Source organism: Garra rufa, chromosome 9, assembly GCF_049309525.1.
Source record: "Garra rufa chromosome 9, GarRuf1.0, whole genome shotgun sequence".
In the NCBI taxonomy this organism is placed as follows: domain Eukaryota; kingdom Metazoa; phylum Chordata; class Actinopteri; order Cypriniformes; family Cyprinidae; genus Garra; species Garra rufa.
The window spans coordinates 51,129,859-51,153,834 of NC_133369.1; the positions used below are offsets into that span (position 1 = coordinate 51,129,859).

Sequence of the window (23,976 nt, forward strand, 5' to 3'; positions counted from 1 at the left end):
GATGGGAAATAAGTGACAAGACAAATGAAGAAATTGCATATTGCTGTTTTTGAATAAAAAAAGACAAGCGCGTGGCTTTGGTTTGTGACTGCGCATCATATGATTATTTGACTGCATGTTTCTGACATTAATTACTGACTGGATGAAAAAAGGGTGACTGCGAAGGTCAAAAGGAAAGTTTCAGACGGATTCATATTCTTATTCCAGACACACACAGAAAATTCTCTGAGGATATGACATTGAAAAGAAAGAGGGACACAAGAAGGGAGGGAGAGAGACAGAAAAGCAGTCAGAGAGAGGCAGAAAAAGAAAGAGGCGCTGATTGACGGACTCACTGGGTGGTGTGGTATTGCTTTGACTTCCTGTATTGAGTTCTGACTGCATTTAAATACAGCCTAAAGCTAAAGAAGCACAAGGGAGCGTGTGTCTGCGTGTGTCTTTATCTAATTTTCTTTTGTGTTCTCCACATTGTGATGTGGCAAAAGACGCCAGCTATTGTTTATCCTCTGAAACAATGCAACAGATGGTTTATTGAAGCATTTGATGTGTTAGTCTGCTTCAGTACTACTTTAATTTCCCATCTGATTCCAATGTTGGAGGTCAGGGATAATGTGCACTGTGCTGAACCTGGAGAATTGCGCAGTCTGTGTTTATCATTAACATGGCGTGAGTCACTGCAATTAATCCAGCCTGTGCTGCCTCTAAATAAGCAGCTAATTTTAAATGACAACAAAAGCGAAAATCCTTCGCTTAGATCGTTATTGCAAAGCAAATGTCATTTCAGCCAGAATCGATGTGTTTCCTGCCAGTTGCCATAGAAACATCCTTCTGCCAGGCTGGAGCTTGGTCACTCGGAAAAGTCAGAGTGAAATAACTGAAGGTGAATAATTAAAGTGGATGAGTGTGTTGACAGTGCAAATGAGCAATACGGGTCTGTGAAAAAATGGAGCTTAAAAAAATATAGGAATGAATAGTTTAACATTTACAAAAATAAAATGGAAATGCTCCCTGCTCCCTTTGTCTCCTCTCTTCCTTCCTCCTTAAACTGGATTACTAAATATATAAATAAATACAACTACAACTGAAATGTTGGGTTTACGATATTTAAAAAAAAATGAAACAACCTGAAACATAAATCATATGCATTGTTCACAAAAAGATCAATGACTCGCATTTCGAAAAAAAGATAAGTTGACTTTATTTCATGCTGACAAAGTACATCTTGACAAACAAGATCTACTTTAGTTCTTTAGTAGTTATAAGTATAAAAAAATTTGATATGCTTTTTAATTAAACCATTAAAACTGAATCCAGAAAATTAATAAAAAACACAAAATTTGGTCAAAAAATAAAACTAAATTTGAGAAAAAAAATAAAACGTATTTCATAGGGCCTAAAAATGTAATTTTCGTTAAACGTTTAATAAACTGCTGTTTAATTATGCAGGTTTTGTCATCTCAATTAATTAGACATGCTTTTTGATCAATACAATTTAATATAACCTTTAAAACAGAGTCTAGAAAAATTAAAACTGCAAAAAAAAAAGGAATCCAGAATTAAACAGATTTCATAAAGCCCTATATTTATGACGTACTGACTTCAAATAATTACTTTGTTGCACCCCAGTGTAGACAGCCTTTAAATGTTGCAGTCCAGTGCGACATGACTCTCACATCTGGTGTAGACACGGCGTTAGCGTTGAACCTTGAGGTGAATTTTACTTCCTATTTGCTACCTCAATTAAAAATTGGTAATTTAAATGGAATTAATTGGCATTCTCAGTTAGATACTGATTGTAAATAGACTTAAGTAGCTTAGTGTAAATAAAAATACATACAATTTTACTCAATATGTGAGTTTTACCAATGTTTTTTTAGTGTTTTTAGAGTATTTAGAGCATTATTAGCTTAGCAACACTAGCGTTCCAAAGTCAGTTCTGAGGTTCCACAACACGTAGGATGTTGTCTTAATATTTTTGTTTGTGAAGCTCATAACTCACTCAAACAGGAATTTAGACAAAGTCACAAAAATACTGCAGTTAAAATTGCCTCTGTAAATATTTATGAGCCTCAAACTTGAAAAACTGTAAATGGCCATAAATCGAAAAACGCTAACCCCATACGCACAATGCTTTTAAGCAAATACACCCCATGACTCCCATAATATTCTATAAACCTCCAAACATGACTCTGTTCCTGTCGTTTCCAAACAGAAGACATAAGAGCTCTCCTTTAGTGCTGAACAAGGTTCAGCTGTTAAATTATCCACTTGTGAGCTGGTGGCATGTTTGTAGAACTACGAACTCTCTCGCACTCTTTCTATCATACAATGACCTCTGAGCTCGCAGCGGTGGGAAATAAAATGTTTACAGCATGTGGAGAGCTTCATCTAACAGCTGATAAACAGCACTACGCACACACACGACACTTTCAGACCGTTCAACAGCTCTAGGCAGCGATAAACATGGTTGAGAGTCTCTCAGTAGAGTGTTTAAATAATGATGAGGGAAAGAAAAGCCAGGTCTCAGGGTGTTGCAATATCCTGGCATGTCCGTTAGCATTAACTTTAACTTTATACTTCTCTTCTGTGGGTCACAAGTTTACAGACAATAGACAGGCATTTAAATCACAGGGTCACGTGATATACACACAATCACGTCCAAACCACCAGAGAATCGCTCTTAAAGATGGATCTGATTGCAGCGGGCACTTCAGAATATGAGAAAAACAGTTACAGTAGAAATGTTTCTTGACCAGTAGTTGCTAACCAACTAAAAAGGGACTTTCTATGATGGTTTGGTGCTGGTCTAGTTGATGAACCAACAAAACTTAGCTGGTAAAGCTATTTGGTTAGTTTATCATTGTTTTTCATTCTAGTGCTGTGCTGAAAATCCTTTATTAATTTGGTGTTCCCAGGTCAAAAAAAAAGCATTATTTGTGGATAATTTTGTCAATGTTCACTCTAAAGCCGAGTTGAATAAGATCATATGATCAATGATGCCTATGATCAAACAGTTCCAAAAAGAAATACAAAACTTGCATTAACTGAAAAGAGCGTTGAAAGAAGTTTTCTAAAAGTTTGAATCCAATATATTATATATAATAATATAGCATAAAGAGAGATGTATGAGCTATTATTAGTATTACTGACCTGCGTAAGAAAAGTCAGTAGTTTTTAGTCCAGTGCAAAACAATAACTTTCATTTTCAGAAAAAAGAAAGTCCTTTCTGAGCCAAAATGACCAGAATACAGCGAGGTCAAACAACATTTTGAGGGCAAAAGCATTCAAAACACAACATACTGTATGGTAATTTCGACAGGATTAACATTTTGTCACTTACCCAAAGCACTCATTCCTTTACAAGCATGTTTCCCCCGGAGCAACACGAGTTTCTTGATCTAGAGAGCAATGGTAATAGGTTAATCTGCAATTCATGAATCACTCCTTGACTCATTTCTAATCATTATTAGTCCAGACCTGTAACCACTACGCTGAACCATACCAGTATTTCTTTAGCTTTTTGTTTTTCATCTTAACACTGATCCAAAAAACCTGTCCAATCCACTGTATATGACCAAAGCAAGGTCCAAAATTACCTCTCACCCACTGCCAAAAGTGAGTAAAAACTGGCTTTTATGAGTAAAACATATGCCAGTTGGCCAGTTACTTTATATGAAACTGTAACATAACACATAGTTTATGCTGAACTGTAAGAATAATAGTCTGATGTAAGTAACATGAGCAATTTACAAAAAAAAACTACATAGAGTACTACAGAAAACACCTGCTGCCAATTGTCTTATAACGGCGTTAACCTCAAGGATTTACAGAAATCTATCAAAACTGCATGTTTCACCCAGTGACAGTGACAAATCTTTATGACTAACACATCCATTCTTTAAATAAATACTTCAGCCCCAAATTTGACAACTATTGTTTACTCACTCTCATGTCTTTCCAAACCATATATGGCTTTCTTTCTTCCATGCTCTGATTTTTAGACCTAAAATGAATGGTGACTGAAGCTTTCAAGCTTGCAAAAGTACCATATAAGCAGGCTGCAATTTGCCGGATAAAACATACCACGAAGCTGTTCCTACGTCCTGATCTAAATCAAATGATTTGCGATAGGCGATTTGAAGTTCCGTTTTGAATCAAATGATTCACGATATATGCACTGAAGTCCTGTTCTGAATCAAATGATTTGCCATACGCACTTTGAAGTTCCGTTTTGAATCAAATGATTCACGATATATGCACTGAAGTCCTGTTCTGAATCAAATGATTTGCCATACGCACTTTGAAGTTCCATTTTGAATCAAATGATTTGCGATAGGTGCTTTGAAGTTCTATTTAGAATCAAATGATTTGCGAAATGCACATTGAAGTCCCGCTCTGAATCAAATGATTTGCGATAGGTGCTTTGAAGTTCTATTTTGAATCAAATGATTTGCGATAGGCGATTTGAAGTTCAGTTTTGATTCAAATGATTTACGATACGCACACTGAAGTCCTGTTCTGAATCAAATGATTCGCCATACGCACTTTGAAGTTCTATTTTGAATCAAATGATTTGTGATATGCACATTGAAGTCCAGTTCTGAATCAAATGATTCGCCATACACGCTTTGAAGTTCCATTTTGAATCAAATGATTCACGATATGTGCACTGAAGTCCTGTTCTAATCAAATGATTTGCCATACGTGCTTTGAAGTTTTGTTTTGAATCAAATGATTCGTGATACGCGTACTGAAGTCCCGTTCTGAATCAAATGATTCGCCATACGTGCTTTGAAGTTCCGTTTTGAATTAAATGATTCACCATACGCACTTAGATTCCCATTCTGAATCAAATGATTCGCCATACACGCTTTGAAGTTTTGTTTTGAATCAAATGATTCGTGATACGCGTACTGAAGTCCCGTTCTAATCAAATGATTTGCCATACGTGCTTTGAAGTTTTGTTTTGAATCAAATGATTCGTGATACGCGTACTGAAGTCCCGTTCTGAATCAAATGATTCGCCATACGCACTTTGAAGTTCCGTTTTGAATCAAATGATTTGCGATAGGTGTTTTGAAGTTCCATTTTGAATCAAATGATTTGTGATAGGTGCTTTGAAGTTCTATTTAGAATCAAATGATTTGCGATAGGTGCTTTGAAGTTCTATTTAGAATCAAATGATTTGTGATAGGCGATTTGAAGTTCCGTTTTGATTCAAATGATTTACGATACGCGCACTGAAGTCCTGTTCTGAATCAAATGATTCGCCATACGCACTTTGAAGTTCTATTTTGAATCAAATGATTTGTGATATGCACATTGAAGTCCAGTTCTGAATCAAATGATTCGCCATACACGCTTTGAAGTTCCGTTTTGAATTAAATGATTCACCATACGCACTTAGATTCCCATTCTGAATCAAATGATTTGCCATACGTGCTTTGAAGTTTTGTTTTGAATCAAATGATTCGTGATACACGTACTGAAGTCCCGTTCTGAATCAATTGATTCACCATACGCACTTAGATTCCCATTCTGAATCAAATGATTCATCATACGTGCTTTGAAGTTCTGTTTTGAATCAAATGATTCACGATATATGCACTGAAGTCCTGTTCTGAATCAAATGATTCACGATATATGCACTGAAGTCCTGTTCTGAATCAAATGATTCACGATATATGCACTGAAGTCCTGTTCTGAATCAAATGATTCACGATATATGCACTGAAGTCCTGTTCTGAATCAAATGATTTGTCATACGCGCTTTGAAGTTCCATTCTGAATCAAATGATTCATTGTATGCGCTTTGAAGTTCCACTCTGAATCAAATGATTCATTGTATGCGCTTTGAAGTTCCACTCTGAATCAAATTATTCGACATACGTGCTTTGAAGTCCCGTTCTGAATCAAATGATTCACCATATGTGCTTTGAAGTTCTGAATCAAATGATTTGATACACGCATTGAAGTCCTGTTCTGAATCAAATGATTCGCAATCCGATTGGAGTGCTTTGAAACACAGAATCATTTTGCGATGCAGTAGTTTACTGAGTTTCAAAAGGCTTCTTTGATACTTTGCTCACTTTCTCTATATAATTTATATATAGTTTAAAATGAAATCATTACAAGTAATAGGCCTAACTTACAAGGTTTTTTATTAAATTTGATCACATTAGACAGTTTCCGTCGTATTAAAAACATTTCATGACGAGACACTCAATATCTGGTTAACAGATTACACTCACAGCTTGGTCAACCTCCACCTATGGAGAAAGAAAAAAAGATTTCAAAAGAACCCCTCCCCCTTTTTTCACAAATCGCACCCTGCTTATAAGTATCATAAAAAGACATACAACAGTTTTGTTTGAGGAACAGAATGAAATTTATGTTCAATTTGTGTATGAATCAGTTCTTTGAGAATCATTGATCTGGTACACAAAATTGGTCTAAATTATTCACTCACAAATTATGCACTGCAATCTATTGAAAACAGTCTCAATGTAAATATTTTACCTCAAAAAAGATTCCAGAATGCCTTTTTGGATGATGTAAACCCTAAAATAGACATTACAAATGATTTTACATCACTATTCAAGACTGTAACCCTGACTATTGAGGTTAGTGGCCTGCTGCTGACATCTTTTGTTAGGGCTGATGCCACCATGGGTGCTAATCAAACTGACAGGTTTCATCACTAGTCTGGCTGCTTATCAGTCAAAAACATATCCGTCCTTTGAGTATGCAAGACAGAGAGTGAGAGACGTGTACATTCAGTCAGACAGTGTGTCAAAGTAAGTTTGAATATTAGCATTCAGTGTGCGACAATATGTTTGTATCTGTGTGCCACAGGAGAAGCTCCGTCTAACAGCCTTTTTCCCTGAGGCAGGACTCTTACAACATAGATAATAATAGAATTATTCACAAAGATGTAATTTAAAATATTTTATCGCCTCGCAGCCAAACAGACGTTTCCCCGCCAGCTTAAAGAGACATTTCAGTTTTAAGCATTCTAGCGTTGTCCTACCAAATGTGTCATATCAAGTCCCGAATATTGATAGTCAGAAATAAGAAACAGCCCTTGAGATATACCAGATTAAATCTGCTACATTCTTCATGCTGTGCACATTTGCATGCGTTTTCAAAGCTCAAGTGCCTCTCTTGGGCAAAATCAGCTATTTGTGAGAATATGCTATGTTCACTGAAACTGCTTGAGAGATGTAAACCTGTCATTCCTAGCCCTAGCCTTTTGTATCCTGCTTTTTCCAACAAGAGAAGACAAGCAACTATGCAGTCCAGAGGTTAATGTGGGCAACACTTTTTCATAGCCTACACTACCCTTTAAACGTTTTGGGAAGATATAAGGTTCAAATGGGTCATGAACTGAGAAATCAAAATTCCCTTGATCTTTTGACATATAAGAGGCCATTGTGCTATAAAAACATTCTGTAAGTTTCAGAACTCAGAACTGTCTGTTAGTCTAAAAACAGCTTAAGATTAACCCCAAAAAGACAGGTTGTGGAATGTGCCACTTTATGATGTAATAATGTGGTTAAAAACTGCCTCCACATAAGAAGATCAACACCTGCTTCTACAGCACTGCCTGTTTATCCCTGCCCACTAATTCCCACTGATTCCCACATGTAGTGTAAATAACGAAATCTACACAAAAACCAAACAATAAACTTCATCTGATGAACTTGGAAAAACTTGGTCCTTTGTTCACTTAATTTTTCCACAGATTGCGATGCTGTGAAAAAAAGCAACGCTGCATAAGATATATTTTGAATATTTGGACTTTGTGCACTGGCACTTGTTTTTTATTTATACTTACAATACATGAAAATGTCTGATTAAAAAAACACTTGTGTCCAGCTTTTGTTTTGTTTTGTTTTGTTTAGTGATAGTTGTTCTCGAGTCCCTCGTTTGTCCTGAACAGTTAAACTACTTTCTGTTTTTCAGAAAAAATCTGCAAGGTCCCACAAATTCTTTGGTTTTTCAACATTTTTGTATATTTGAACCCTTTCCAACAATGACTATGACTTTGAGACCCATCTCCTCAGGACAACTGAGGGACTAAAATGCAACTATTACAGAAGGTTCAAATGCTCACTGATGCTTCAGAATGAAAATAATGCATTAAGAGCCGGGGTGAAAACTTTTGAACAGAAAGCATTGTGTTTCCTTCTGGAGCATCAGTAAGCGTGTGAACCTTCTGTAATAGTTGCATATACTATAGACAAACAAGGGACTCATGAACAACTATCACTAAAAAAAAAACAGCTGTGGATCATTCAGGTAACAACACTGTATTACGAATCAAGTGTATGTAAACTTTTGAACGGGGTCATTTTGATACATTCATCTATTATTTTATTTTATTTTGTGTATGTGTATGTGTATATGTAAACGTCTATTTATGAAAATCTCATTCAGGTCAGTACTAAATAAAAAAATAACATGCATTTTGTATGATTCCTCCTATTTTGGTAAAATAATTAACATTTTGCAGATTCTGCAAGGTGTATGTAAACTTTTGACCTCAACTGTATGCATTTTAGATTTTTTAAATGAAATTAAGCAAAGTTTATGCAGTCTAAAAGAATGATATCACCATTGATAAATGGGACACCCTACAATCTAATGGACCTCTTGGCCATGTTTGAGTGGATGTAAAAACACTTATTTACTAAAAAAAGAATGATTTGCTAAACAGAACGTTGTGACAGCAGCTTGTAGTGCGTAAGTGTGTGAGTTATGGCTCTTGTCTAGCGTCTCTGTCCGAGGTCACGATCAAAGCCGCTTTCATTTCCCCTCTCAGGCAGAGAGCAGCGGTCCCCTTGCTAACATGATGTAATTCCAGTTAAGACTGACATATTTGAATGTGACCTTTGAGTTTAAGCACAGGGACTGACCTTTTGATCCATATGCAAAGAACTGTGAGGCCTCCGACATATTTCGGAGTTTACAGAGGTAATATATCACATTAGAGAATCCCCATACGACACGTGAGCACATGCAAAAACACATAGTCTCTGTCTAAGCAGAACCTGTTCAAACACAATAGAGAAAGAGTGAGAAAGAGAAAAAAAAATGTGAGAAAGGAAGTTAAGTATATGATGTATCTCCGGAGATTGTAACAGGTGCGTTAACAGGTGCTAACTTCACAGAGGAAAAGTGCCAGATGATTTTTGACTGATGTGTCCGTATGTAGACAGGATGGTCACTTAAGCTCAGGGATTCCTATTCTTCTGAAGCAGATGTTCAGATTATAGTTTCATGGTCTGAATCTACCTGGGTGTTTGATGCTCAAGAAACACTGCATCCTTGCTGCATAAAACTATTCATTTCTTTTTAAAAAATCATTTTAAATGTTCCTGTGGTGTGAAAATGCTAATTTTAAAAAGTCTTTAAAAGACTTGCAATTACTCCAAACCTAAAAAATCAGAAAATGCTGCTTAAAATAGTTTTGAATGGTATAAAGCGAGTCACACCGCAGGACACGTCAACTTCTCACCTGCATTACAGTTATAATTGTGGGTTACTGAGTGAGAGTTTAGACAAATGTTCAACAATTTCACTGACTGAAACAGTGAAGCAGATTTCAGAGATCTGCATGCGAACAGACATAACAAAAGGTCCAAAGTTTGTTTTAGGAGTCTATGAAGAATATCTGTGTCACGATCTGGCCAGCTGGCAGGTTTCTCCTCCAGACTGTGAGTGACACACAAAGCTGTCATGTGTAACTGGTGACACAGTTCTCCACGCATGAGCGATGACGGGTCGTCTGTGTAAAACATAGCAGTCGCCGCTCGGCACAAACAGACCTATTATCAGTGGCCTGTGCTTTTAACATAGCATAAGAAAAAAATCTATTGTCATTTACTGATCATACATTTTGCCTAGGGTGGAATATTCTCTATGCTCCAATCCTGGACTCGTTTTCCATCACTCCATAGACGGCAAAGCTGATCGCTGATCAGAGGAATACAGCACTTTAACCCAACAGAAACTGTGTCATGATCCCAAAGTGCTTCCTGCATCATATGACTATAACTTTTGCCTGAAGACATCTGCAATGAGGACAATCCCTGCCAGTGGGGAGAAAGAGATGGTGGCCCTAAAATGGATTGTACATCTGTTCTGAAAAACATAATGCTGAATACAAATACTAAAAAGTCACTAATCACATGATTGCATTGTGCATTATTAGGATTATAAAAGAAATAGGCTTATCAACTAGAGAGAGTAGAGAAAATGCTTACGACATATTTTGTTGCAGATGTCTAAGACATAATCAGTTTTTTTGCCACAAAATCATCTGGTCACATTGCAAAACTGAGTCAAATTATGCAGACATCAACATAAACAGGTTGCATGATATCCCCTGATAACCATGAACAAAATTACACAAAGAAAATGACAAAACAGATTGCATCAAATGTTTTATAAATATTCTAAAAATGGGAATCACTGAAATAAGAGTCTTAAAGGAACAGTTTACTCAAAATTAAAAATTGCTGAAATGTACTCACCCTCCGTTCAACCAACATGTAGATGATTTTGTTTCTTCTGACCAGATTTGAAGAAATTTAGCATTACTTCACTTGTTCACAAATGGATCCTCTACGGTGAATGGGTGCCGTCAGAATGAGTCCAAACAGCTGATAAAAACATCACCATAATTCACATGGAATTCACAAACTCCAGTCCAACATTTAACATCTTGTGAAGCAAAAAGTTGTGTGTCTGGCCATAATCCATAATAATGCTTCCTCCAGAGAAAAAATCCATCCCGTGTTGTCTTCTCACATCAAAATCTACCAAACATAGACTTGATTCTTTATTCTGTTGTTACTTGAATTATCCACAGTTGTTTTTTTTAACTGGTTACTGCTCTTCAGAAAAATCCTTCAGGTCCCACAAATTCTGTGGTTTTTCAGCATTTTTCTGTATTTGAACTCTTTCCAACAATGACTTTATGATTTTGAGATCCATCTTTTCACATTGAGAACAACTGAGAGACTCATATGCAACTATTACAGAAGGTTCAAATGCTCATTGATGCTCCAGAAGAAGAAAAAAACAAGGCATTAGAAGGCATTTATGTAAACTTTTGAACAGAATGAAGATGTGTACATTTCTCTTATTTTGTCTAATTATCATTTATTTTTTCATTAAGTACTGCCCTTCAGAAGCTACAGAAGATACTTACATGTTTCCCAGAAGACAAAATAAGTTAAATTTACCCTGACCTTCAAATTCAAAGCTTCTGAACTAAATGAAAAAATCTGATATTTAGGCAAAATAAGAAACATGTACACATTTTGTTCAAAAGTTTTTTACCCCCAGCTTAATGCATGTGTTTCCTTCTGGAACAGTGTAATAATGTGTATCCTTCTGGAACATCAGTGAGTGTTTGAACCTTCTGTAATAGTTGAATATGAGTCCCTCAGTTGTTCTCAGTGTCAAAAGATGAATCTTGTAATCATACAGTCATTGTTGGAAAGGGTTCAAATACACAAAAATGCTGAAAAACCACAGAATTTGTGGGACCTGAAGGACTTTTCTGAACAACAAACAAGGGACTCATGAACAACTATCATCACACACACACACACACACACACACACACACACACACACACACACACACACACACACACACACACACACACACACACACACACACACACACAAAAACAGTATTAAGAATCAAGTGTATGTAAACTTTTGAATGGGGTCATTTTTATAAATTCAACTATTTTTCTTGTGGACTATATAAGGTCTTTTATGTGAACTATCTTATTCAGGTCAGTACTAAAAAAACAACATGCATTTTGTATGATCCCTCTTATTTTAATAAAATAATGAACATTTTGCAGATTCTGCAAGGTGTATGATCTGTGCATATTTCTCTTTTGATTCAGACGAGACAACATTTTCAGTATAGACATCAATATTAACAAAAGCAAAAAGATCATGTCTTTGTTTCTTACAAAAATGCAGCTTTTCACTTCACAAGATGTTCATTGATGGACTGGAGTCATGCGGATTTGTAAATTATTTAGATGTTATAATCAGCTGTTTAGACTCTAATTCAGACGGCACCCATTCACTCTAGACTCTAGAGGATCCATTGGTGAGCAAGTGGTTTAATGCAAAATTTCTCTAAATCTATTCCTATGAAGAAACAAACTCATACATTTTGGATAGCTTAAGGGTGAGTAAATTTTCAGCACATTTTCATTTTTAGGTGAACTATTCCTTTAAAAACATTGTACATGTGCTGATTGTTAATTTCATAAAAAAAGCATTTATTTTCAGTCAGCTGTAGCTACATTTTCCATTAAATATTAAATCTGCATTTCAACTCAAATCAATATTTAATGCAATTATTGTATATTGCCAGAAAAAAAGAGACCACTAAGTGATAAGAGACATAAAACTAGAATTGGACAGCAGTCATTTATACACTTCAGCGGTCGGTCGGCATATAAAAAAATATCTGAATGCCGCAGTTGTCCAGTCAGAAACGTATTAAAATGGTGTATTATTAGACTGGATATCAGAGATTTGTGCTTTTCATATGCACTTCCATGTGTCCGCCCCCTTCCCCCATCCCATAAATGGTTTTCGGAGCAAAGCTGAAATTGGAAATCTAATAAGAGCACTTTTCATTGACAACTGCTGGCTGAGGACTGAAGCGATTGGCTGCGTTACAGCTGTGAGAGTCAATCTCTTCAAGTGGAGTGAATGGCCACTGAGAGTCTTAGACAATACCACGCTGACAGAGAGACTATTTTAGCGTGGAGCGAGAGAGGGAGGCGTGCCGTGGTGGGCTGATTGTCTCTGACTCGTTGTGGACATGTTCATTAACCTCTGAAATCTCTCTCTGCTTCCCACAATAGCGGGACTATTCATTCACTGGCAAGGATGGCATGATAAATGAAGGGCAGAGATAAACAGAAAGCAAGCGCTGCTCTGACAGGATGAATGAAGCTGCAATGTGTCCAATCAGGAGCTAAAAACAAGATGCATCTTCATTAAATCTGTAGTGTGACAAAACACTGGGACAAAATGTAGAAATGTAGGTCACTCATTGTCTCTGTCGCTCTCCATCTCTCACTGCATTGTCCTCTGAACTATACAATTCTTTGCTTCTTTCTCCATTTGACCCTCACATGATAGAGCACACACCCCTCAGATCTCCGGAGGAAATGATAGGAGTTGAATACTGAATTAATCTTCAAAGTCAAGTCACAAATGAATAGACAGACGTTCAAATTTGAAGGACTAAAAGGACTATAAATACACGTCTGACCTTCTTGATTTTATCATGTTTACATGACTAGCCTAAATAGTCACATGATCACAGTTGGTTAAATCCAGTTTGCCCCTCTGCAAAATGATGCCTATGCCAAAGCCCAAAAAAGAAGCATGTGACCAGTGAGAAAACAAAGAGCTGCATTTTTGAATATGTAACTGATTATTCCATTATTCTGGTTATTGTTATTACACAGTAAGATAAAAAAGAAATAAGAATTCATTACTGGTTATGTTTTTTGCCTGCTGCTGGTAAAAAAAATATTGCAATCATGTTACTTTATTGTTTGCAATGTTCTTTTGGCTCTTATTGAGCAGCTGAGCACATTTTTATTCTTACTCTGTGTAATTTCCCACCGGTTACAACTGTGACCAAGAATAAAGCACATACTTTCACTAACATCTTTAAAACTTTTAGGGCATAAAGTTGATTTCATCAGTTGATTCACAGAGTAAAATACATCTGCTCACATAGCAGGTAATGATGGTTAACTAAAACTGTTAAAAATGTTTTCAGTAACTGAAATAAGCTGAAATAAAATATAAGAAAAATATATAAGAAATAAAAATACACTAAAAATACACTGGGTGAAATATGGACAAACCCAGTGGTTGGGTTCAAATTTATTTATTAACTATTGTTTTTTTATTACTATATTTCTTGTTTTAAATGAACCCAACATGGTCTGTGCCGATAGCCTCATGGTTAGTGCGTTGATAAAACTGCGCTCATGGCAATCCAAGGTCCTTTGCCGATGAATTCAATTCAAATAACACAAAAAATTTTAATTGCTTATTTAGAAATATTTACCTTTTGATTATTGCTCATAATCATCTGGTCACATTGCAGAAGCATGCCAAATTATGTAGACTTTAACTTAAAGGAATAGTTCCAAGAAATGAAAATGTGCTCACCCTCAGGCCATCAAAGATGTAGTTGTAGTTTGATGTAGTTTGTTTATTCATAGGAACAGATTTGGAGAAATTTAGCATTACATCACTTGCACACCAATAGATCCTCTGCAGTGAATGGGTGCCGTCAGAATGAGAGTCCTCTGATAAAAACAATAATCCACATGATGACTCCAGTTCATCATCATATCTTGAAAAGCAAAAAGCTGTGTGTTTGTGACAAATAAATCTCCATTAAGCTCTTAACTTCAAATGAGACAAAATTTTACTGGAAAAAGCAAGATTATGGACAGAAACTCGTATTTTAGTCGGAAGCAAAGGTTTAAAGCATTTTAATAATGAATTTGTTTGTTACAAAAATGTGGCTTTTCACTTCACATGAAAAAATTATTGTCATGTTATCATCATCTGTTTGGACTCTCATTCTGACGGCACCCATTCACTGCAGAGGATCCATTGGTGAGCAAGTGATGTAATGCTTAATTTCTCCAAATCTGTTCTGATGAAGAAACAAACTCATCTACATCTTGGATGGCCTGAGAGTGAGTACATTTTCAGCACATTTTCATTTTTAGGTAGACTATTCCTTTAAGGACATTTTACATGTGCTGATTGTTAATTTTATAAATAAGCTTTTATTTTCAGTCAGCTGTAGCTATATTATCCATTAAATATTAAATCTACATTTCAAACCAAATCAATATTTAATGCAAATATTCTATGTTGCCAGCAGAAAGAAATTCTTCTAGTAATTATGTGTCTTATTTTTAATTTACAACCAATTTTGGTCCGTTTTAAGCAAGAAATATAGTAATTTTTAGCCAATAGCTAGCTCAAAACAACCCAATCGCTGCATTTGTCCGTATTTCAACTAGCGCTTGGTTGTTTTTAACCCAGCATTTTTTAGAGTGTAGATATTAGGTAAAATATTTGACTAATTTACATAATTTAAATGAAAATTAGAAATGCTGCCTTGGCAGGAACTGTAAATAAAATGCAGTAAGTGTAAATGGAAGTACTATAATTACTAAAACTATACAAAGCTGTAGAGACATTTAAAAACAAATAAAAATATTTCGCAGCTAGGTTGTTTTAATTATTTTTTTTAGGTTGACAACTTCAGTTTCTGAATTTGTTCATTCAACTTAACATTTACTTTTCATTGTCTCTACTAGTTTGAAATTTGACTGAACTATAATGTATTTGCCCCCTCACCTTAAAAATAAATCAATTTAATGATATTATGTTTTCAACATCACTTATCACGAGAACTTGTTGAAGACCATTGCAGACAGAAGGCGTTTGTCAGCCATCTAGGAAAGTTTCTCTACAAATTTTGGAAATTTCCTGAATCTTCAAATTTGGTAAGTTAATATTTGTATTTATTGGTTTAATATGAAATTACATATGTTGTCTAAGAAGAGTACAAGCATGGTTCAAAGCGTAATATTTTACATACATAAAACTTAAAAAAATCAAAAAAGTATCTATACAGTATATAAATAATACCAAAACACACTGTTTGGGATCAAAAGGGTAATTATTGGATGTTTAAGAAATTAATTTCGAAAAGAAATTAAGGTTTTAGAGGAAAACATTAAAAGATTTTTCCCCATAAAGTGGACTTCAAAGGAAGCCAACGGGTTGAAGGTCAAAATTGCAGTTTCAATGCAGATTCAAAGGGCTCTACACGATCCGAGCCAAAGAATAAGGGTCTCATCTATCAAAATGGTTGATACCTTTCTTAAAAAAATAAAAAAATATTAATATTATATATATATATAAAACACATTTATATACTTTTTAATCTCAAATGCAAAATGCAAAATCACGCATTACGTAATCACTTTGGAAAGGTCATGCACAGTTAGTTCTTCGTCTGTGTACTCCAATTTAAAAAGCTACAGTAGGGTGAAAAACTCAATCTCATTTTCTCCTCCAACTTCACAATCATCTGATACAGTTGTTTTACCTTTTTTGTAAAGGGCGTTTGATTTTCTTTGCACATTCACTTTGTAAACACTGGATTGGTACTTCTGCCTACGTCACATGTGCATAATTACGTAATGTGTGAGGACGAGCTAGAGCTTTTGTGGTTAAAAAGTACATAAATTTAATTTTTTTTTTTAGAAAATGACAGATCATTTTGTCCGACAGACTTTCTATTTTGACTGACCTCTGACCCTGTTGACCTCTTCTCCTTCATCAATGACAGAATGACTAATTATGCAAAACAAATGAAAACTGTAGGGAAAAAAGGACAGAAGGTAGAAACAATATCAGCAAAATTTCATGATCAAGACAGCAGGCATCAAAATAACTCCAGCACAACCATAAACTAAACTTTTGAGAGGGAAAAAAAAGTCCAAAAACATCAGACCCCTAGATAAGACCCTTATTCCTCGGCTGGAATTGTGTAGAGCCCTTTGAAGCTGCATTGAAACTGCAGTTTGCATCTTTAACCCATTGGGCATCATTGAAGTCCTCCACATGGAGAAAAATCCTGGAATGTTTTCTTCAAAAACCTTCATTTCTTTTCAACTAAAGAAAGAAAGACATGAACATCTTGGATGACATGGGGTGAGTAAATTATCAGGATATTTTTATTCTGGAAGTGAACTAATCCTCTAATTTCAGTATGCTGACAGTCTTTACCTGCATTAATCAATGTTTCTGTTCTGTCTGTGAACTCAATTCTTTAAGCCACTAATCCAAGAACTGCTAAATGTAAACCCATTGGCAGAACAGTTGCCTTTGCTTCTCCTGAATTTGCTCTCCAAACCGCATTTGCTCCCCTGCACACTACTTTGTCTCCAAGATGAGCCTGTCAGCCTCTCTCCTGCAGTGTGTGTGCGTGATCTGCCCCAGGGTCAGAGTAAGCCCTTTTTCATTTACGAATTTTAAACCTCAAACTCAAGCAAAAACATCTTCTATACTGAAACACACACACATACACACACTAAACCTCTCTGCCCTGCTCAAAAACTCATAAATACTTAAAAGAACTGGAAAAAATTAAAGTCAGGAACGTCTGGATATTGCTTTTGGGCGCCAGCGAAAAATATTCACTGGGATTTATCTTATTGTTTATGTGTGAGAGAAAAGAGGAGGAAGAAGAAGAAAATAAATGTGAGAAAAAAAGAAAAAGTGTGTGTGTCTGTGTGTAATTAGCACATCTGTTGCTAGGTTCCAGGTGAGAGTGGCACCTTCAAACATCTGGAGGAAATACTGCTCCATCTGCTGCAGTCCAGCGCTCTCTGCCTCCTCCTTTGTCTCCCCATCTTTGTAGTTTCATTCTTATCCTCATGGCCACATAAAATTTGAAATTTAAGATTATACAAAAATACACTTGTCTTTTCAATAGCAATAAAAACCGTGTCTTCACATGCTGCAAAAGCTATGTCAACAGTGGACGCGACCGTCGCAAATCATTTGAACTTTGTGTCAGTATGTCAGAAGTAGAACGAGGGATCAGATTTATGTCGTGGATGTGTTGTGTCGCATTGCACAGCACCGTATCCAATCTAAAAGAATGCTTTGCATTTCCGGTCTGCATTGTTTCTAGTCAAGTTAGGGTATATTCCGAGCTAATAATCTAATGTTAAACCTATTAAAAAAATTTTAAAAAGCACATGGCTCCATAGCGCCATCACTTGGCAATGTCGCAATGGCCGTCATTTGTCAGTGCCTCACTTTAATGAGTGTGTAGATGACAGGAAGCAGCGGACGTTAGCTACATTAAAAACAGATAGACGCTATTTGAATGGGTTCCTATGGAAACCGGAACAGAAAAGCATTCAATCTGACGTTAGAATTCGTAATGGCGGCGCTCATCGTTTACTCAGGAAAAAGGTCTATCATTATATCATATGGATGATATGGGTTTTATTGTCTTTTGTCGCGTCGCTCCGCTCGCGTCCGGTGTAGACACAGTGTAACGTTAATATGGAATTGTATGAATACACCGTGTCCTTACCAGGCGCAACGCGACAGAATCACTCAAATACCACAACCATTAAGAAGCCCAGAAACGCACTGCACTCCTAAGGAAATGGACATGTCTCTAATCTAATAAATATTAAATATTTAACATTATTAAAAGAACATACCGAGTGACTGATACCATTTAGTCATGGAAAACACTTGTTGGTTCACACGGAGTTCGCCGTTTTAACGTAGCCTAACGTTACATGTTTGCTTTTATTTATTTTCAAGATCTGAGGTAAACTATCTGTTGTTGCTTTAAATATGGCTATAAGTTCACGCAATGTGACATTTAACTCACATCAGACACTTTTAACAGTGACTAAAGCACAATCAGTACCTGAGATGATCATTACAGTTTGTTGTATGTTGTTCCAGCCGCGACGTCGCACAAATCAACCTTTTTCTTCTCGTAAGAGTCCCGTATAAATTTAATGGATCTGGCTTCCGGTCTCATCCGCTTTTTTTTAGCTGTACAAAACAACTCGTTTTGCTGCTTGATATTGAAAATTGGTGTGTTTTTATCATATTATGTTAATGTATTATCCTAATTAATTCATTACAGTAACATTCTTCAGAAAAAATATGAAAGCAGCACCTCATGATATTGATTTCGGACAGCCTGAGGCAGCATAATGATCTACAACAAAATAGAACGAGTTTTGATGATAACTGAACATATAACTGAATATTTAATTACTATAATACTGATTTCTTGCTAGAAATAACATCAAAAGTGCAAAAAGTTTGTCAGAAATATACATTTACACAAAAACTGACCACCAAACCAACTTTCAGACGCCATCTTTATTTTTTTTTTAGCTCAACCATCACAGAATGGAACGCACAGGTTTGTGGTATTTCAAAGGCAGCGATACATCTATGCTGCCTTCAAAATTCGTTCAGAAGAAGGTACCTCCGGAGACAGGAAGTGAAGCAGAAGGCAGCATTTTAGAGCTTTCGGAAGCAGCCATAGTGTTTTCATGACGCGTCATCAATCAGCCATTTTAACGGCACTGAACGTAAACAATGCCACTGAACTGAATGAAACTCGCATATTTTGCTGATTATTGCTGCTGAAAGTGGTCAATTATTGTCATGTTTTGTGCTGTACTAATCAGTCGGACCAGAATGGGACCTATTTAGACTTCCAAAAGTTCTAACAAATCCATGAGAACAGTGCAAAAACTATCTGAGGAACAAAAGGCTTTCGTGGTTGGCCAAACTGAATGAGGACTTCCAAGGTAAGAATCTTGACAACTTTAGTGTTTGTTCATATAATTTACGTTCAGGTAGGTGAAATATTAGACTAATATCTTAATTAATACTCTTTCCCCCGGTTTCACAGACAAAGCTTAAGCCTAGTCCCAGACTAAACTGCAAGTCTGAGCTGTTTCAACTGAAAGAAACTTGCACTGACTGATCCTAAAATATATCAGTGCCTTTGTTTTGTCTCAAGATGCACACCAATAATGTTTTATTCTAACTCACATTTATAAAAAATACTTAAATGTCTTAATTGAACTATGACTTAATCCTGGCTTAGTCTAAGCCCTGTCTGTGAAACCAGGCCTTTGTGTATCTTTACCACCTATTAACTTTAGTTTGTCAAACTCTTGGAACCTTTATTGCTTACAAAGTCTTCCCTATACGATTTAGCAGCTTCCATACATTTTTCTGTGGTTTAGACAGCATAAATTAGCAGAAAAACATGTTCAGCTGTACAATAACTGTGCAATCCATGCTGTTGTTGACATCCAAGAATCGATAATATGGCATATGGCTGACCAAACCATGACATAAGTGTAAACCCTCTATTAAAGTAGAAAATGATTATTTTAAACAGTAACAATATTACGGTTTTACTGTATTTTTGTTTAAATAAATGCAGTCTTAGTGTTTTAAATACATTCTTTAAAAAAAATCTCACTGACCTGAATTTTTTGAATATGTGTATATTAATTATATTATCTAGCGGCATCGAAAAATGTCTTAAAACACACATTTCAGCACAGAAAACACCATCAGACTATTTTAGTATATTGTTTTCTCTACTTCAAAATAGTTAATGCAACCAAATGTGATGATTTTTTACCTTTCTTGTTCTAATTTGGAGATTTTGTGGCATATCTGGAGGTAAGCTGAGTGAAAGCCCGACAGACTTTCTATTTTGGCTGACCTCTGACCTTTTCTCCTTCATCAATGACAGAATGACTAATTATGCAAAACAAACGAAAACTGTAGGGAAAAAGGGACAGAAGGTGGAAACAAGATCAGCAAAATTTCATGATCAAGACAGCAGGCATCAAAATAACTCCAGCACAACCATAAACTAAACTTTTGAGGGAAAAAAGTGCAAAGACGTCAAACCCCAAAGAAAAGCAGATGATTAATGAACGATGTAGATCTCCCTCGCACACTCCCGGAAACACAAAGCGTACAGCAAACAGAAGAGCATCCCTTCCTTTATTTTACAAGAGTTTTGTACAGTCCAAAACAGCTGCTGTGTTTCTAAACACCACCGATTTCAGAACAGCGTATAAACAACACAGAATAACAGACACGAAGGCCAAAACAACAAAAAGCGAAAAACCCTGTACAGAGTCCTGTAAACAAACTAACACAAAAAAGAAAGAAAATCAGACATTGGAAATTCCATATCTCTGCCCGCTCATGACCTCTGACCTTTTATAACAGCATATGGAGACGGTTGCTAGGATACACACATAAATAAAAGAATCTGTGTCAAAGGCGGCACATATTTAATGCTTCTTCATTAAAATTGTAACAATCTGGAAATCTGACATTTAAAAAGGTGCAAAAGAGGTTTTGTTCATTTGAAAAGGTTAAAAAGGAGGCAAATGTACAAAATAGGATGAGCAGGGCAAGATCACAAGCTAATTTCCATACTAGATACGGAGGAACAAAGACGACAATAAAAAGCGAAATGTCTTGATTGTTTAGTCGTGTCGTACTGAGGCTCTTTTCATGTTATCATCTTGGTATCCTCTCTCACACACGCACACACCGAACGCACACAACCATCTGTGCCTGGGCAGTAGAGTGTGTTGCGCACCATGTGTCCCACTGTTATGTGTCAAACGAGCATCGGCTGGCTCATATGGCACTGCCCCCGCGCACATACACGCACACACACACACAGAGCGTTGACCTAGCCTCTTACACTCCAGTCGCCGAGTGTCTCAGCTCAACGGGAGCTCTTGATTCAAAGCCCAGAACTTCTAGAGACTCAAAGTTCTAGTTTGAGATCTCAAAACGCATTAGTGTCGAGGAGATTCTCCATCTCGGCAGCTGTTAGGGGCGGAGCTGATATGCAAAGAGGCGGGGCTTCAGTGACACTTCCAGTACTGGTGAGTAGTTAAAGACTTTCAAATTAATGATCAATAAAGTCCGTCAATCTATCCATCTGTTTAAAGACTAGTGAGTGGCTGTGTTTGAAACCGGAATTCTAGCATACTAATCAATTCACACACTGATGTTCAAAAGTTTGGGATCGGTACGATTTTTAAGAAGTCTCTTATGCTCATCAAGGATGCATTTAGCTGATCAAAAATACAGAAAAAAACTGTAATATTGTCAAATATTATTATCGTTAAAAATAATGGTTTTCTATTTGAATATATTTTAAAATGTAATTTATTCCTGTGATGCAACACTGAATTTTTTCAGCTAGTTACTCGCATGATCCTTTAGAAATCATTCTAATATGCTGATCTATTATAATAAATCAGCATATTAGAATGATTTCTGAAGACACTGAAGACTTGAGTAATGATGAAAATTCAGCTTTGCATCAAAGGAATACATTACATTTTAAAATACATTTACATAGAAAACTTGTTTTTTGAGTCATCATCTGGGAAAAAAATAGTAATTGTGCATTTATATTTATATATATATATATATATATATATATATATATATATATATATATATATATTAAAAAATATATAAAAATATACAATTATTTTTTATTGCAAATAATTAATATATAATTAAATATATATCTAATCATTATATATTAATATTAAGCTCCAACTTATAATACTCCAATTTTGGTAACTATTTTAAGCTCTCTCGCTTATGTTACATATCTCCCTACATGCGTATAAATCACACATGGGGAAAAAAGATATATATAATTATTTTCAAGCTATACATATTTGATATATTTTTACATATTTTATAGGATAGATAGATGTAGTAGTGCTAGTATAGTATTCCAAACACAGCCTCTCTGTGTGTGTGCATTTATGCATGTTTAAGACAGAAGGAAAAACAATCTTTTTGTCTGAACTTTCACACAGTGCTGTGGCCTGTCAATACAGGGGCAGCTGGTGTGTGTGATGAAAAATTCAGTGTGGGTCATCTGGGAGACAGGAACTCACACACACACACACACACACACACACACACACACACACACACACACCTGGCAGGCAGCAGTGGGTCGTGGGTTCTGTGTCTGTGTGTGAAAGAGCTCTGAAAATTTAATGAGGAGCATCAATTAATGACCTGCTATCTGTGACCCCATTTCCCTTCTCTCTTCTTTTCCAATGCATTTTTGGATTTTCTCTTTTTGCTGGATTCCCAAGAGTCCGTCGCTCTGACTGTGTGTTTTGTACCTAGATTTGTCCAGTTCTTTAAACATGTGACCACATCCAGCGGCGTCACTAGGTTTGCTGGGCCACCTGTACTCAGTCCCACTTCTTCCGCTACTAGCGACATCAAATACAAGTTTAACTGACAACTTTTACCTGATGCGAACAAATTCATCTGATAAATCTTTGTAAAAAAAAAAGCTCTACTTCACCAAACTTCATCAAAACCTGTGCAAAGCAGGAAAACTGCTTGTTTTGATCAAGAGAAACAGAGAAACAGGTGTGTCAGGCTGATTGTCAGAGCGTGAAGGTCCTCACAGCGTATTAAGAGACTTCTTGCCTCTAGACGAACCAATCAACTGTCAGATTGGCGGGACCACTGTGACCTCAATAAAGAAAAGGCACTCGGGGAGTCAAACAAAAGTTTGTATCTGAGCCTTTTGCCTTTTTTGAAAAACAAGGTCTTTCTTTTTTCTCATGATAAAAACGGCCGTGTTTTCTCAGGTGTGTGTATGCGGCTGAGCCGGACAACCTGGGAAGGGGAAGGTGGGACGTCCTGTCTGTGGGGCCCTTTGGAATCCTGGGATTCGCAGTCTAAACGCAGTGACGGGCCTCTTCCTTTCATTTCCTGTTCCTTGCGTCTCTGTTCCTGTCGCAAGAGCTCCTGGGCCTCCAGGAGGACGCGTGCATTGTAGCCGCCACCCACTGAGGAACTGCTGGCTCCTGGGGGTCCAGAGAGGCCATTCCTGCAGCCAGTGCGAGGAACGGTGCGCGGGACGGAACGGGGTCCCTGGTAGCTGGAGTAACGTCCGCTGTCTTTAGCTGCCTGGAAACCATCTCCGGGTGGACACGTCCTCTCCCAGTCGCTCTCTGAGGCTGGGGTGGGCGTCTTACGAGGGTGGCTACACACAGGGAGAAATGGGTAAGGTGAGATGCATGTGTGCACATGTTCTTAATGGGATAGTTCACCCAAAAATGACAATTGTGTCATTAATTACTCACCCTCATGTCATTCCAAACCCATTGTGTATGGAACACAAATTGAGATCTGACCCTGCATAGACAGCAATGCAACTACCATGGTCAAGGCCCAGAAAGGTTGTAAGGACATGGTTAAAATAGTCCACATG

At 36.5% G+C, this 23,976-nt stretch overlaps 1 protein-coding gene across 1 annotated transcript in view; it reads left to right on the forward strand.

Moving 5' to 3' along the window:
- LOC141343293 (neuropilin-1a-like) overlaps window positions 1–23,444 on the forward strand; it is a 78,883-nt gene extending 55,439 nt beyond the window's left edge. The window contains exon 15 of the mRNA XM_073847887.1: window positions 23,351–23,444. Within this exon, the coding sequence (XP_073703988.1) occupies window positions 23,351–23,444 (94 nt within the window). The remainder of the gene's footprint in view (window positions 1–23,350) is intronic.
- The last annotated feature ends 532 nt before the right edge of the window (window positions 23,445–23,976 follow it).